A 15,593-nucleotide genomic window follows, 5' to 3' on the forward strand; every position below is an offset into this window, starting at 1 on the left:
CAAATGGAATGATGCATGAGTCAGTCACTATGTCAAGTGCAAATTAATACACTGGAGCTGGAAGACCCACCTGCCAGTTCCCAGTGTGCCAGTCAGCTACAGCAGCACCAAAGAGAGAGTTATGCATAAGGACAGGACTGTGTGCCGGTGTTGCTCTGCAGTTGTAGGGGATGCGAATGGAAACACATCCAACATATACTAACATCACCCAGATGTAAAGACAGCTGAGAACAGGAAAAAAACAAACCAGAGGCCAGCTCTTTAACCCCACTGCTTACAGGAAGCCTTAGGGTGCAAAAGCAGAACGGGATACATTGTAGATGTTCAGATATAATAATGGAAACACACTGAACATGATAATACACAGTACGGCATGACCCAGATGTGCCGATCACCGACGGCACCCTTCTATAATGTAGTCTGTAATGACAAGACACAATAACCTTAAGGGGGTATTTTTTCTGGTAACTTGTTATATTACTTTGTCACTGCTAAAACGTAATACATTACTGTGATGTGTTACTTCTGCAACGTGTTCCCCAACACTGGCCAGAATGCATAAATAAGCATCAAATTAGGGCCACAGCACCAAATTAGTGGATCCCTGAGGTTTGACCAAGCCTGGAATGTCCGCAGATCCTAGAAATGACCCTGTGTACATTTGCAACGCTGTAACTAGCCCCTGGCCTCCTGTCCTGTTGCAAAATCGCCCCCAGGCAAAGCACGTTGAGTATCGCTGCTGTAGTGTATGCCCACCTAAGGGTAAGAGAGGCCAAGTTGTAATAAGCAAATGTGGATGATGTACCATTCCATATCTCTGACCTAACCAAATCTTTTATGGAGCATTTTGCCCAAGATTTCAATTAACCGCTTTGACATTATGGCCTCTAGTTTCGCAGACCAGGTGAGGCGGAGGTGCAGCGCACCTGCGCTTCACCAACTGGGTGTGGCCAGGCGGATTTTGCAAGTTTGGCATACCGTGTGCGCTGGCGCAGCTAGTCCTCTTTCCCACCTCCGTCCCTCCTACCTGCGCAAGTCGGAAAGAGGGAAGAGAGAAGGCGTGGCTCCTACCTGCGCAAGTCGGAAAGAGGGAAGAGAGAAGGCGTGGAGTGGGTTTTACACAGCAGATTCACATCACACCAATCAAATGAGCCCCTCTCCTCGCCCTTAAATGCGCCGCGCGAAGGCGTAATAAGAGTTTACTCAATTCGCCATGGCAGAAGAGAGCAGCAGCGTCAGACGGCCAAACAAAATTATAAGCTCATTTGCATGTCGGACTAGACTAGACGTCACTGCATGTATAGCCGAACTGACAGCTCTCTGACTGATCCCCGCCACCGCGGCCACGGTGTGCTGGAAAGACCCAGTGGCGAAGAAGGTCAGAGTCACTGTCACCTTTACAGCAACAGAGAGAGCACAGGTGCCACCGGGGTGCGCATCAGAGGCCACGATGCACGTCACCACTTGGACCACCTCGCGGGGTAGATGTAATTTGTTCCTGTGTAATGAAAAAGAGTACGACATGAAATGACAATTACATTGAACACAGTGGTATTCCAGTCATTATTCGTGTGGCCCACCTGCATTCCAGCTCTGTCATGCCCAAATAGGATGCCCTCTGACAGTACACAGTCTCTGTGTAAGTCCTCCTCCTCCTCCTCGCAATAATGTACTCCATCTTTGTAGATCACGTTAAGCAAGAACATTTTAACATTTGTATAGGCAATCACATGAAGCATGTAAACCCGTAAGACACCGAAAATAACTTACAATTTGTTGACAGCCTTTCTCTTGTGCGCTCGCGCTCTCTCTTTCTCTCTCGCAGTCTCACTCTGTTTCTTTTCTTTTGACTTTTCTAAGATGACAGATGCTGAATATATACTCCCTATCTGATGCTGTGGCTGTTTGTGGTTGGCTGAGAGGGATGTGAACACATTAGTTTGCAGCTGTGTTAATCAAATCAGGTAGGGGTTTCCATTACGCGTGCCAAACGGTGCCATTCCCTTTTGATCTGACATCAGATGTGACGGGACAGTCGATATAGAGATACATTTATGTGCTGATTGCAGATAGTTGCATACTTGAATAGTGGTTTTTGTGGGTATTTATTGCATTGTTAATGTGCCTGACATTCTGGAAACCTGCCTGTGAGGTTTTGGTGACGTGTGCGCACTGTCCGCCGGTCAGCCAAACTTCCGCTACACCGGCTGCGCTCTGCCTGCGCTGACAGTAGACCTGGCTTCAGCTGGCGAGCTTTTAGCGCACCTTCGGCGAAGCCTTTTGGCACAACTGTCACTGCGCCAAGCTAGATCTGTCGACACCTCCCCCAGCTGTGCCGCCACACCCATCTCAGCGCACCTCAGTCTGCTAAACTACCAAAGTGAGCGCGCCTCGGGTTGCTTTTTATAGTTTAAAATATGTAAACTCTGATCTTATTGTAGAGCTGCATGCAGCATCGATTTGCTCAGCCCCTCCTCGAGCTGCTCTGTCTCCTTCTGTATTTACCAAGAGACAGTAGCGCACCCCAGAGTCCGCCTACAGGCACATACAGTGACAGGGCTAGCTGTTAGCATCACAGGACAAACATTACTTAACGGTTATGAACACATTAAACGACATCACATGACTAACGTTACCTAATGGTTAAATAACAGAGTCAAGCCCTGTCACTGTGGTTTGTTGGGACTGTGTAACAGCTCAGTGTTGGATGTGCTGTTGTGTTAACTCAAGGCCTCCCGGGGTCTCCTGGCAAGACCGTTCACCAGGAAGGCAGCAGCTCCAGGTACGGTCCTTCAGCGCTGCATAAACAGTGCTATGGCTGCTACAGACAGGGATCAGACCCCTGGCACAATCGTGTTGTCTTTCTCTAAAACTGTGAAAAACATCCACCGGTGAAAAAACATGTTGACTCTCCAGTTAGCGTGCTGCCGGCAGTTAAGTCAGTGAAAGCAATTTGGCTTTGTATTACTGGCTTTATTTATCAGCTATAATTTAGTAGTGGAAAAATAAATAATAATATAAATTTCCCATTATCGACTGATAATCTATTGACCTGATCTATATTGTGCACCATATTTTTATTTTGAATTTGCTACAGTAGTGGAATGTGCTATAGCTACATGCATTTACATAATTCTGTACTTACGCACAATTATGAGGTACTTGTACTTCAATATGTCCCTCTTTTGCCACTTAATGCTCCACTACATTTATCTAACAGCTATATTTACTACACAAATTCATATTTCACATCCAAAACATATCACTGGCTTGTGTAAAATATATGTTATAGATTTCAACAACTCAACAGTATGTAAAGTAGTTAATGCTAATTTTTCTCAACACCTATAACATTAAAATGCTGCTTAAAGGTTAATGTGTAAGTAATAAAATTCCACCATTATAATCTACAATAAAATAAAATTCTGCTGCATAAGTACTTTGAAGTATGCTTGCCAATAATACTCTACTTAGTTTTTCTTAGATACCATATTGAATGTAGAGCTTTTACTTGCAAATCAGTATATTTACATTGTGCCTTTACTACTTAAGCTGAAGTAAAGGATTTGAACGTGTCTTTAAAACTGTTGGTCACCATAAGTTTGGTTTAAAGGCAGAATGAGTGGTATTTTCCTGAAACATTCTGTATAGACTCATATAAAAGTAATCCCTCTCAGTCATCACTTATGACCCACTCTGAGTGTGTGGTGGTGTATTTTTTTGCAGAGACACTGCCCTGTGCCTGTATTTTCCTTTTTGCTGTGTTTGGGACATTTCTGGGTTTCAGCTTTTGGGTTGTGAAGTGTCGCCACCTGACCACTGTGACGAGCTTAATGGTAGGCTTCTATAAAAACGTAGTGAACAGTTGCCAGATCAAAAGCGTGCATCCAAGAGGAGCCACTGACCCGGGGAAAACGGGCCAACTTTGTTGTGTTTACAAACCACAACTGACAACTCCTATTCATACTGCCTTAAGTTGAACCTAACTTCAGACTGAAAATGCATTCCAAATGACAGCCTCAAGTCAAAATGAAATGAATTAGATGAAGCTACGCAGATTTATTCTAAATTACTACTGAGCAGAAAAAGGATCAACCTGTGACACAATGTAGTGTAATGCAATAGCCACAATAGTCACTAAAATGTTACTTCTGTTGAGACTGCAACACAGCTCACTAGGGGGGCCAAAAAGTGAGCTGTGGGCCCCTGACTATCCTTCCTCTCACTCTTTGCCATCATGTAAAGTTGACACAGTACACAGGCCGAGATACTAACCTATTCTGGACTCCAACCTGGCCCCAAGTTTTACCCATGTTGTGGTAATTTGATCAAACATTTTTTATTTTGGAATATGTGCCATATGAGTACAATATCAATCAAAACAACAAAGGCCTTCAAAATTGTATCCTCACAAAAGAGCCTTTGACAGAATGTCCTGTTTGTTCAGTTGGTGATTCTGTCTTGCACGGAAAGATGCTTTTGACATTTGTCCACTGTGTTAACTTGGCAAAACAATTTGAAATATCAACCATCTAATGTGATCCACACCAGGTACAATCTCTCAATGCATATACATGACATAAGAGAAAGTAGATTTATTGTGTTAGACCAACTAAAACCAGACTTTTAAAATAGATAAACATGTTAGTTTCACCCACATAATGTGATTGGGAGTTGAATTCCTCCTGCATGTAGACAGTCAATCGGACCCAAACTAGCCTCACTGCTCTGTGCATGCTCCACAGTTTCCACCCCGGGCTTTGACCCGGAAGTTGAATAGCATTAAATGTGTAACAGAGGAAGAAACCGGTATCAACATGGTGAAATCTACATCCAGAGGCATGCATTTTTGGATGGATGAAAGGTACAGAGCCTGTAAAGTTGTCCACCACGGTACTAGTTTGCCACTAGCTAACCATAGCTAACTTGTTTGTCGATTGTTTGGTCTGTGACATAATAGGTCAACCAGAAAAAGGTCCAATACTAACAAGCTCAAAGGGGGCATATCCCCACCTATCATATCGGAATCGGACATACTTCAGTTAATAAATCGATTCCCCTCCTGTGCTTGTATACTAAGACAAGGACAGTAGTCCAATTAAATGGCCTAGTTGAGCTATAACCGTATCTCCACTTAAATGTACATGCAAATGCACCATCTTGCCAATACCAGCGTTTGTGGAGTGAGCGTTGACAACAATGAAAAATCAGAGGATTGATCGCTCACAGTGTTGAGGGGTTTCTATTTATTGGTTAGTCTGTATACATAACCATACACTCTCAATTTTTAAATCACATCCTAGAAATTTTGATCTGTGGCACAGCAGAGACAGGGCTATTCCTAATATTTGAAATTATTGTCATAATAATGAGGAAAATAGTGATTCATTTCCTTTAATCTGAGTTTGATCGACAGGGATGGCATGGTCATCCCTGTTGATTAAAGGATTTTTATTACATTTCAATCAGAGTGCCTCAGACTGCCTTTTTGGCTTCAGCCAGCTCCTTTATTGATCAATTTCCTATGTCTTGAAGAGCACCTGATTTTTTTATACAAACTTTTTGAACAATCTTTACATTTTTATATTTTGACATCTCTCCTGACCCGGATTGCAGCACTCCCATTGCTTCACTTCTCCACATACATTTTATATTCTGGCTTTGTATAGGCATCATTTGTCTTTAAAAAGTGTCATGTAAGTTTGAAGTTACTTCAAGATTAATGTAAATTATAATTAATAGGCAAACCACTATCACTTTATCATAGTGCAACATGTATTTGCATGTAGCAGTGATGAGTGTTAGATCTTTTAAGTATTTTAGTTTAAAAGTCATATATTTATTATTAATATTATGCAGATGATGATGATGATGATGATGATGATGATGATGATGACGACGACGACGACGACGATGACGACGATGACGACGATGATGATGAGGATGGTGCTTATCACAAGGGCTCTTTGTGCTCATATTGCGAATTCTGTGAGGTATGTCTGAAACTACAACAGAAATTAAATGTAGTTATAAACAATAAGTCAGAAAACTAGAGACCTTTACAAAATGAGGTCAGTGAAATCCAAAATACAACAAACATCACAATATGTAGTGATGGGACCCAACTGTGATTCAACAACTGGAACAGTTAGAATTTTTTTCTTACATTGAAAGGGAACAAGTGTCCACTCTGTAAAGTCTGTTATGTATTGTGCAGTGGCGTAAGAAGGTTACGACGGGCACCAGTCCTATGATGGGCCCTAGAGCACGTTATCGTGCATGTATTGTCTTGACACAAATACAGACTTGATTGGACAACATCAACATACATTTAATTGAATAGTTTTTATAGTTTATTTATAGATTTTGAAGTGTATGTAGAAAAAGCATATTATTTTGTTTTAACTTGCTACTATTTAAAAAAAATAAAAGAGTAAACCATGACATAGATGGGTTTGGCTTTTTGAGGACATAAATAGCAAATGGCATCATTTTTAAATCAGGAGCATTCTTTTTTATTATTCCTCTTTGAACACAGTAATAAATTGAAGGTGGCAGTGTGAATCACTTGCAAGGACCCACACTCTCTATGGGCCCCTCCACCCCACAGGCCCCAGTGCAACCACACTGCCTGCACTGTCTATATTTACGCCCCTGGTATTGTGCAACCCTTTCTAACTCTGCACTGTCTAGATTTTTTTTTAACGAAGTGTGTTTCTTTCAGCACTGTGACAGATGTGACAAATGTCCTTGTAAGAAGGGTGATGAGTCTGAACACTGTGAACACTGCAAGGTGAGAAAATACACATTATGTGACATTTGACTTCTGGGCCCAGCTGTTCAGAAGTAATCTGATCAAATTTCAGCTATTGAATTGGATCAAATCTCACAAATGGGTTATTCAAGAGAAAGAATGGATTCTAAAATCAGATTAGATCATGTAATCCAGTCTTGGTTTTGATCTGAATCAAACCGTCACTATGTGTTGTTCAAAACCCATTTGTAAGATTGGGATACCTTTGATCCAAAAAGCAGGATTTTTCTATTCTCCGCAGAAGGCTGGATTCAGGGTAAATTACAGAACAATATGCAATAAAACTTTTAAATTGGTCAATATATGCACATTTAGTTATATTTTACACTTGACTTAACCCTTATATTGACAAAGTACTTAAAGTACTCTCAATACACAAACAAAATTCAATCGACGTGGACAGCAAACTGTAAAATTTTCATAAAACTCCAAGGAACACCAGAGGAGGCAAAGGTGCTGGTCATCAGAGATATCACGGAACTGGACAAATACCAGTGATGAAAATTCACTGATTCAACCTAACAGCATTCACTGAACAGTAACTGGAACAATGCTTGAACTAGAACAAGATATTGATCCAGACAAAAATTTCTTTAGTAATCTAAATAATACATGACACTGCTATACAGATGAACAGTATAACAGCAATGTTAAAGCAGAGCATGGTATGTCAATTATTCACTTCAGTAGTAGAAGTCTTTATGCTAATTACCAAAACATTGAAGAATATCTGAATCAGTTCAAGTAGCCATTTAAGGTCATTGCTATATCTGAAACCTGGCTTAATCTGAGAAGGGAACAGACCTGGAGATAAATGGGTTTGAATTAAATTACATGAACAGAAAAAATGAAAAAGGAGGGGGTGTTGCATTATATGTAAGTAACAAACTGAACTATAAAGTTGTGGAGAGCATGTCAACCACAGTTGATGATGTAATGGAATGTTTGTCGGTAGAGATTATTATGGGAAAACAAAAAAATGTGATTGTTAGTTGTGTCTACAGAGCACCAGGTTCCAGCATTGAAACCTTCAAGAACTGTTTGGAGGGAGTTGTTGCAAAAAACAACCAAAAAGTTATGTTCCTATGTGGTGATTTTAACACAGACTTGCAAAACCTGAGCAAACACAAACTGACAGATGACTTTATGGACATAATGTATAGTTTTAGTTTATATCCATTAATAACCAAGCCAAGCAGAATTACTACACATTGTGCTTCATTAATTAACAACATATTTACTAATTGTATGGAAAAAAGTTTAGTAAGTGGACTGATGATAAATGACATAAGTGACCATTTGCCTGTTTTTGTAATTTATGATTGTGACTGTAAAAAACAGAAAGAAGAACTTAAAATTAAATTTAAGAGAATAAGAACTGATGATTCCATAATGGCATTCAGGGCGGAAATACAAGCTCAAAACTGGGAAAACCTATATAAAGAAAATAATATCAACATAGCTTATGAAGTATTTTTGAAAGTATTCCAAACATTGTATGACAAAACCTGTCCAATTAAGCAACACAATATGAGACAAAATAATTCTAACAGACCATGGATTACAAAAGGATTGCAAAATGCCTGTAAACTCTTTGTACAGACAATTTATAAAATGTAGATCTGAAGAGGCCGAACAAAAATATAAGAATACAAAAAATAAACTAACAAATATTATGAGGGGCGGCACGGTGGTGTGGTGGTTAGCACTGTCGCCTCACAGCAAGAGGGTTCCCGGTTCGATCCCGGGTGTGGGAGCCCTTCTGTGCGGAGTTTGCATGTTCTCCCCGTGTCAGCGTGGGTTCTCTCCGGGCACTCCAGCTTCCTCCCACAGTCCAAAAACATGCGGGGACTAGGTTAATTGATAACTCTAAATTGTCCGTAGGTGTGAATGTGAGCGTGAGTGGTTGTCTGTCTCTATGTGTCAGCCCTGCGGTAGTCTGGCGACCTGTCCAGGGTGTACCCTGCCTCTCGCCCGATGTCAGCTGGGATAGGCTCCAGCCCCCCCGCGACCCCCAAGAGGATGAAGCGGTTAGAAGATGAATGAATGAAATATTATGAGGTCATGCAAAAAGATTATTATAGCAAAATATTAGAGGATAACAGAAATAATATCAAAGGAATATGGAAAATATTAAACAATATAGAAGAAGTAAGGAACACTTCTACTAATAAAAATGATCCAGAGTGCTTTATTGATGATAACAAAGGAACTGATAATATGAATGATGTAGTATGTGGGTTTAATGATTTTTTTGTAAATATTGGACCAAAATTGGTGGAAAAAATCGTAGATAAGAAATCAAAAAATGTGGTGGATGATGAAAAATATGTAACAAAATATCCAAACTCACTCTTTCTCCATCCTGCAGATTCAAAAGCAATGATAGATGTCGTGAACAAATGTAAAAACAAAACATCTACTGACTGGAATGGAATTGATATGTTTATAATCAAGAAAGTCATCCATAGTATTGTAAACTCACTAACCTACATCTGCAATTTATCATTCAAAAAATAAATGAAAAGGTTAGATGATTTCATTAATAAACATAATTTATTGTCAGACAGTCAGTACGGTTTTAGAGCTAACAGATCTACATCAATGGCACTACTGGATTTAGTAGAAGAAATCACTGGTTGTATGGATAGTAAAAAAGTATACAGTAGGAGTCTTTATTGATTTAAAAAAAGCATTTGACACCTTGAACCATGACATATTGTTTAGGAAAATGGAAAGATATGGGATAAGAGGGGTTGTGTTAGAGTGGGTGAAAAGCTACATGAGAAAGAGACAACAGTTTGTGCAAATAGGCAATGACATGTCAACATGCCTTGACATAACAGTTGAGGTCCCGCAGGGATCTGTTTTAGGGTCAAAACTGTTTATTTTGTGTATAAATGATATATGTATGGTTTCACAAAAATTTAATTAACACCAACGTTCTTTGCTCGGGTGAAAATCTGCAGCAGCTTTTGAAGGAGGTCACATCTGAAATGGGTAAATTAAAACAGTGGTTTAACAGAAATAAGTTATCATTAAATTTGAATAAAACTAAATTTATGTTGTTTGGGAACAAAAATGTACAAATAGATATACAGATGACAATTGATAATGTTAACATTGAAAGAGTTTATGAAAACAAATCTTTGGGTATGATCGTAGACGACAAAATCTGCTGGAAACCCCAGATTGATTACATAAGAACAAAACTGGCAAAGAGCATTACAATCCTTGGAAAAACAAAAAACTTTCTGGACCACTATTCCCTGCACATTCTCTATTCTTCACTTGTATTACCATATCGGCTGTACTCTGTGGAAGTTTGGGGCAACACTTACAAGAGCAACTTGCAGCCATTATGCATACTTCAGAAGAAAGCAATAAGGATAATACATAACATTGGGTATAGGGAACACACAAACACACTGTTTTTAATGTCACATGTATTGAAATTTATGCATCTGGTCAAATTTAAAACTGCATTAATCATGTTCAAAGCAAGAAATAATTCACTTCCGGGCAACAAACAAAAATGTTTTGTGACAGGGAGGGGGGTTATAACTTGAGAGGAAAATTTAACTTTATTAAACTGTGTTCGTACAACTAAAAAAAGTCTGTGTATTTCAATGTGTGGGGTGGATTTGTGGAACAGGTTGGCAGATGAGGTTAAAAAAAGTACAAATGTCAACCATTTTAAAAAACTGTACAAAAAACAAACCCTTGACAGGTACTTGGAAGAAGAAAAGCTGTTTTGGGGAACTTTGTATTTATTTAGTATCACAGGGTATATTGTAAATATTTTAGGAATGTAATATAATTAGAAAATTGGGTTGTAAAAATGGATTAATTGTTGTATGTAATTATATATATATGTAAGAAAAGTTAATAGAGGAAATATATGTAAAAATTGGTGCAAAGAATTTAAGTTAATAGAAGAAAAGTGAAATAGGGGTAGGAACATTTAAGTTTTACTTCTACCTACTCCTTTTCGAACATTTTTATTATAGTTTTTTTGTTTTTGTTATCACAACATTGTTTTAAACTTTGGTTCGAAATAAAGTCATTCATTCATTCATTCATTCATTCATTCATTCAAAAATAAGCTAGCTATTATTTCCTATGAGCTACCTAAAGGATTTTATACCCATAAAATAATCCCCCATATAGCTGTCAATATCAAGCAGTAATTACTTAATTTAAACATTCATTTATCACTTTACAATTACAACATGACAGTCAAAAGTAGTTTCCCACAATTTGTTGGGAACTTGTAGATCAAAGTACTAAAATGGCTACCAGAACTAATTAAGAATTATTCAAAATATTTATACATTATGTCAAATAGTATGATTTTCTTTTGTGGGGGCACTATTCCCAAAAAGGAAGAAATGGTAGCCAATTGATTCATTCAGTCTTATAAAAGACATTTGAATCTACTGCACGTCTGAGGGATACCTCCTCAGTTGCTCTTCCTGAGGTTTCTACCATTCTTAACTGCAGTCCTTTGATTGACTATGTGATGCACTTGAGCAACATAACAAGGTGTGTCTTGATATGCAGCTAATTGTTTTGGAGGAGGGGTCTCGGGATCGTGTGATGGATCTGGAGCCATGTTTTGAATTGCAAGTTGTATCACAACAGCAAAACAGACACACCACATAAGAAAACAAAGGCCATACTAAAGAATAAGATGCTTGCATATATAAATTTGTTCAAATATATTGCGTGTCATTTTAAATTTGTTTGATCTTGATTTTTGGGGAAAATGACAGCACTAATGTAGACATCTCTTTAGATCATAGAAAGATCTAAATCATCAAACATAACTTTTAGCTGTGTCCTGGTAAGGATGGTGATGATCAGTGGGTCCATTTGGCCATCAGTCTGTCTGTCCAACACTTGAGAGCAAGATAACTTGACAACTACTGATAATCAGATTTTCTATTCCTCTTTTTTGGCTCAATTGGATAATACATGCTCATTTTGGTAACCCCTAACCTTTCCTCTAGTACCAGTGTTAGGGCAAAAATGTTTCCTTCTAGCACCCTGCGCAATGACAAGATATTTCCACATCAAATTTATGTTTTTGCTTGAAATTAGCTGTAAATATTCATGAATCTAAAACTATGACCTTTCCTCGAGCATTATCCTGAAAAAAGGATACTGTTTACACTATCTGTCAAAATTTCAACTTATGGCCCCGTAAAATTAGAATGTTGGGTGAAGTGTGTAGTGTTTAAGCAATTGCTAGGCTTTCAGACCTGTAAATCATTTGGCTTGATACCTCACATGAAAGTAACAACGTATATTTATGTATTTATTATGTATTTATTGTATTCTATGTTTCTGTGATATATGTTTTTGTCCTTGTGTCTTGAATTTTTTATCAGCTGCCACAACATTTTAATTTCCCTTTGGGGATCATTAAAGCTATCTAAAATAAATAAATAATAAGTTTTGACTTTTAATTTAAAAAAAAAAAAAACATAAATTAAATTGAAAGTCAATTTAGACTTGTTAAGTCTCACCATATTGACTACGTAAATCAACGTTTTCACATCATTTTGACTTACCATGAGTATTTGTAGGTTTGTCAGTCCTTGCATTTGACCTATTTTTCCTGGCGGAAATGGGCTTCCACACATCTACCATGAGCATATACATGGACATGTTTTTGTGGCTGTATGAAGTAACCTATGGCAGTGTAGTCTCACAATTGGCAGGAGACAGGTTGGGAGAAGATAGCTCTGGGGTCAGACAAATGGATCAAGCTTCTTGTGATGCTATAGAAATGTTTATTTTAATCTTTATATCTGACTCTGTTCTTCTGTACTATCTTTCTTGTTCACAGATGTGTAATTTCTGCCATGTGTGTCCTGCCTGCCAAACACTTTGCCAGCCAGGTGAGTAAATACATAGCTGCCACAGGAAAAACAACAACAACAACAAAAAAAAAAAAACAACACTGTTACATTATAACATCAGAAAAGGAAAATTTTCTTGTTGCTCATTTTAACTGGTCATTCCTGTTATATGAGAAGAAGCTTTCAACTTGGAAGTTGAATCCTAGATTTTAAGAGCTTTCAACTTGGGACTTGAGTATTAAAGAGAATAGGATGTCCCACACTACACTGATGGCTAAGGGTTAGGCAGAGGAACTAAAGATGAATGAATGAACATACTGCAAAGTGGACAGGCTGGGGTGTATGGTTTGACCATGTCTTGGATATAAGATGGGTCTGAGCCATTAGCAGTGTGTTAGTTAAGTACAGGTGTCCTGAATCGGAATTCAAGCAGCCACTGGCAGCTGTGCAGGGAAACTCTACCACTGATGAGAAATGTTAGATTTTGCTGTTTGTTGACGGAGGCGCCAGCACACACTTAACTTTGTCTTTTTTCTCTATAGGAGGTTTTATTGATGAAGTAACTGGATCCATCTACAAGTAAGTCATAAATGCGCTGAACTGAAACCTGTTCAAACATGTATTAACATAGTCTGTAACCTTTGTTTGTTTCTCCATCCACAGAACTGTAGCTGATGTCTTTGATGATGATGATGATGATGACAACTGAACCCAATCATATGTTGCCACCATGTGGCCAAATTAATATATTTCACCTTCACTTCTGATTTTCATTGTTATTTTTGTCTTTTTCCTTGAGAATATTTAACGTTTGCTCACCAGTGACCGAATAGAAATGTTAAAAGAATAACTAAATATATTTGTGTACTATTGTAACTGATTAAGTCAAAGTCGCACTTTTAAGGAAATTGGAATATCTGAAGTCATATTTGGGACATGTTAAATAAAAAAGAGGGGACGTTTTTACTAGTTGATTTATTGATTTTAAAATGCTCACCAGACTGAGTGTATGATGTGCTGTATTCAATGAAAAGCCAACATGCAGCCTGATGTCAGAAAACAAGGAATTTCTAGCAGCATAGTAAAAGACTTGAGACTTGAGTCAGAGATAAGTCATGAATCTGATGACTTTAGACAAAATCAAAATAGACTTTCAACTCAGCTTTGATTTTAACACCAGTGACTCATGACTTCACTTGGACTTAAGCCTTTTGACTTGGAATGATTTGATATCATCCCCAAGAAAAAAATGTGTTATTAAAAAAGCGTGCTAAGAGTCAACTCTTCAACACCAGACATTCTTTCAATCTTACAGGCTCCACATGTGATAGAGGTATTAACAAATATTTTGAGAGCAATAGCCATAAAAATGAGGATTAAAAATATCAATGAAAAAAAGCCTGCATTATGCTAATCATTATGAAGCAAACCGGGGGCAGACTGAGGCTGACATCATATAGCAGATTGATGAAAATGGTTCAGATATTTAATAGTCTATGTTAGGGTCAGTCCTAGCATTTCTGGAGCCCTAGGCAAAATCTGTTTTGGATGCACCCAAAATCAGCCTAACTGGATTATATCATTAGAATCAAAAATGATACTAAACACCTTGCTTTTCTCCAGGAGAAGAGGTTGCAGCAAAAGTAGTAAGGCTATTGTTTTCTGGGAATGCATCTCCCAGCTTTTGTTCAGTGTTTCCCCATTTAATAGTTTCCTATGACAAATGTAGCGGTGGCGACTGCTTCCATTGTCTTATTTTGGAAGAGTAAAATCCTCCTTAATCTCACAGGGACCTCTGCTGACAAACTCTGTTCCCACCTTATCTGGCAGGGCTGGCTAATCATCAGCCAATAGGTGCTGCCTAAGCAGCAATCTTCGAGGCTGAAAATTGAAGCCAGTGTGGAAGTGCCAAAGACTGCAGTTCCTCTGATGGCCACTTAAGGCTGGCTCTGAAACAGAGTCAATCCAAATAGACTCCCATGTTAAAATGCCCGGCTTTACAGCCGAAATAAATATGTTTACAGCCTGGTATAAAAAACAGTTTTGGTCTCTAAAGCTAATTTCAACATTCATGAAAACTGTACGGGTGGTGAATTTTAATATAACTTTCCAGTTTACCTTTTATCAAGGCTTAAAGTTACTTATTTAAGGGCAGGGCCATTTAAGTGACAAATAAACACAAGAAATTTGTGCCCTTTCTCTAGAGCAACTGTTTATTTGAACTTATTAAGGCTTAAAGTTAAGCATATTTAAGGGCAGGGCCATTTAAGTGACAGGCTGTCTATGAGGCGTTGCTACAGTCTATGAGTCAGATTAACCCCTCACTCCTCCGCAGCTACAACCTCTTGTCCAAAATGGTCACTTCTGGCACCAAAAAACCAAGATGGCGACAGCTGAAATGCAGAACCCGAGGCTGCAAAATGGGAGTCCACAAACCAGTGGGTGATGTTCTTTATATTATATATTGAAGAAAGACTTGATGACAAAGGATCGATCTTGCAGCCTTTAGCGGGTATTTTATTGTAGACAAAGCGTACACTTCACACCGCACAATGAGACAGCCCAGAAAAGCAGTTTACCAAGCACTCATACCATTCCTCAGATAAACCTGCCGTTTCCTAGAACTCGCTCATATGTTTATCTCACTCAGCGTTCCACTACACTTTGTTGCCAACCACATCCTTTTTCCAACCAAAATGTTTTCCATCACAATGTTTGCCAGGTCACTCTATTTTAAGGGCCGTAATATACTTGCTGCAAACAACGCAAACGCGACCGCATCATGGCTGCCACGCATGGACCGCAGACCGCATCTGAACAAGGGGGGGCCATAATTTCAAGTCACGCGGAGGGGGTGGGGGGGCATATGCATTGAAACAGACAATATTACTGATGTATTAAATAACGTTGCG

At 38.6% G+C, this 15,593-nt stretch overlaps 1 protein-coding gene across 1 annotated transcript in view; it reads left to right on the forward strand.

Moving 5' to 3' along the window:
- The window catches only part of LOC126406120 (prostatic spermine-binding protein), a 17,506-nt gene extending 3,856 nt beyond the window's left edge, over positions 1-13,650 (forward strand). Inside the window, exons 2-6 of the mRNA XM_050070311.1 lie at positions 5,860-5,993; positions 6,725-6,793; positions 12,669-12,720; positions 13,224-13,260; positions 13,345-13,650. Coding sequence (XP_049926268.1) covers positions 5,860-5,993; positions 6,725-6,793; positions 12,669-12,720; positions 13,224-13,260; positions 13,345-13,390 — 338 coding nt within the window. The 3' untranslated portion in view covers positions 13,391-13,650. The remainder of the gene's footprint in view (positions 1-5,859; positions 5,994-6,724; positions 6,794-12,668; positions 12,721-13,223; positions 13,261-13,344) is intronic.
- Positions 13,651-15,593: the final 1,943 nt, after the last annotated feature.

The sequence above is a fragment of the Epinephelus moara genome, chromosome 18 (assembly GCF_006386435.1).
Source record: "Epinephelus moara isolate mb chromosome 18, YSFRI_EMoa_1.0, whole genome shotgun sequence".
NCBI classification, from domain to species: domain Eukaryota; kingdom Metazoa; phylum Chordata; class Actinopteri; order Perciformes; family Serranidae; genus Epinephelus; species Epinephelus moara.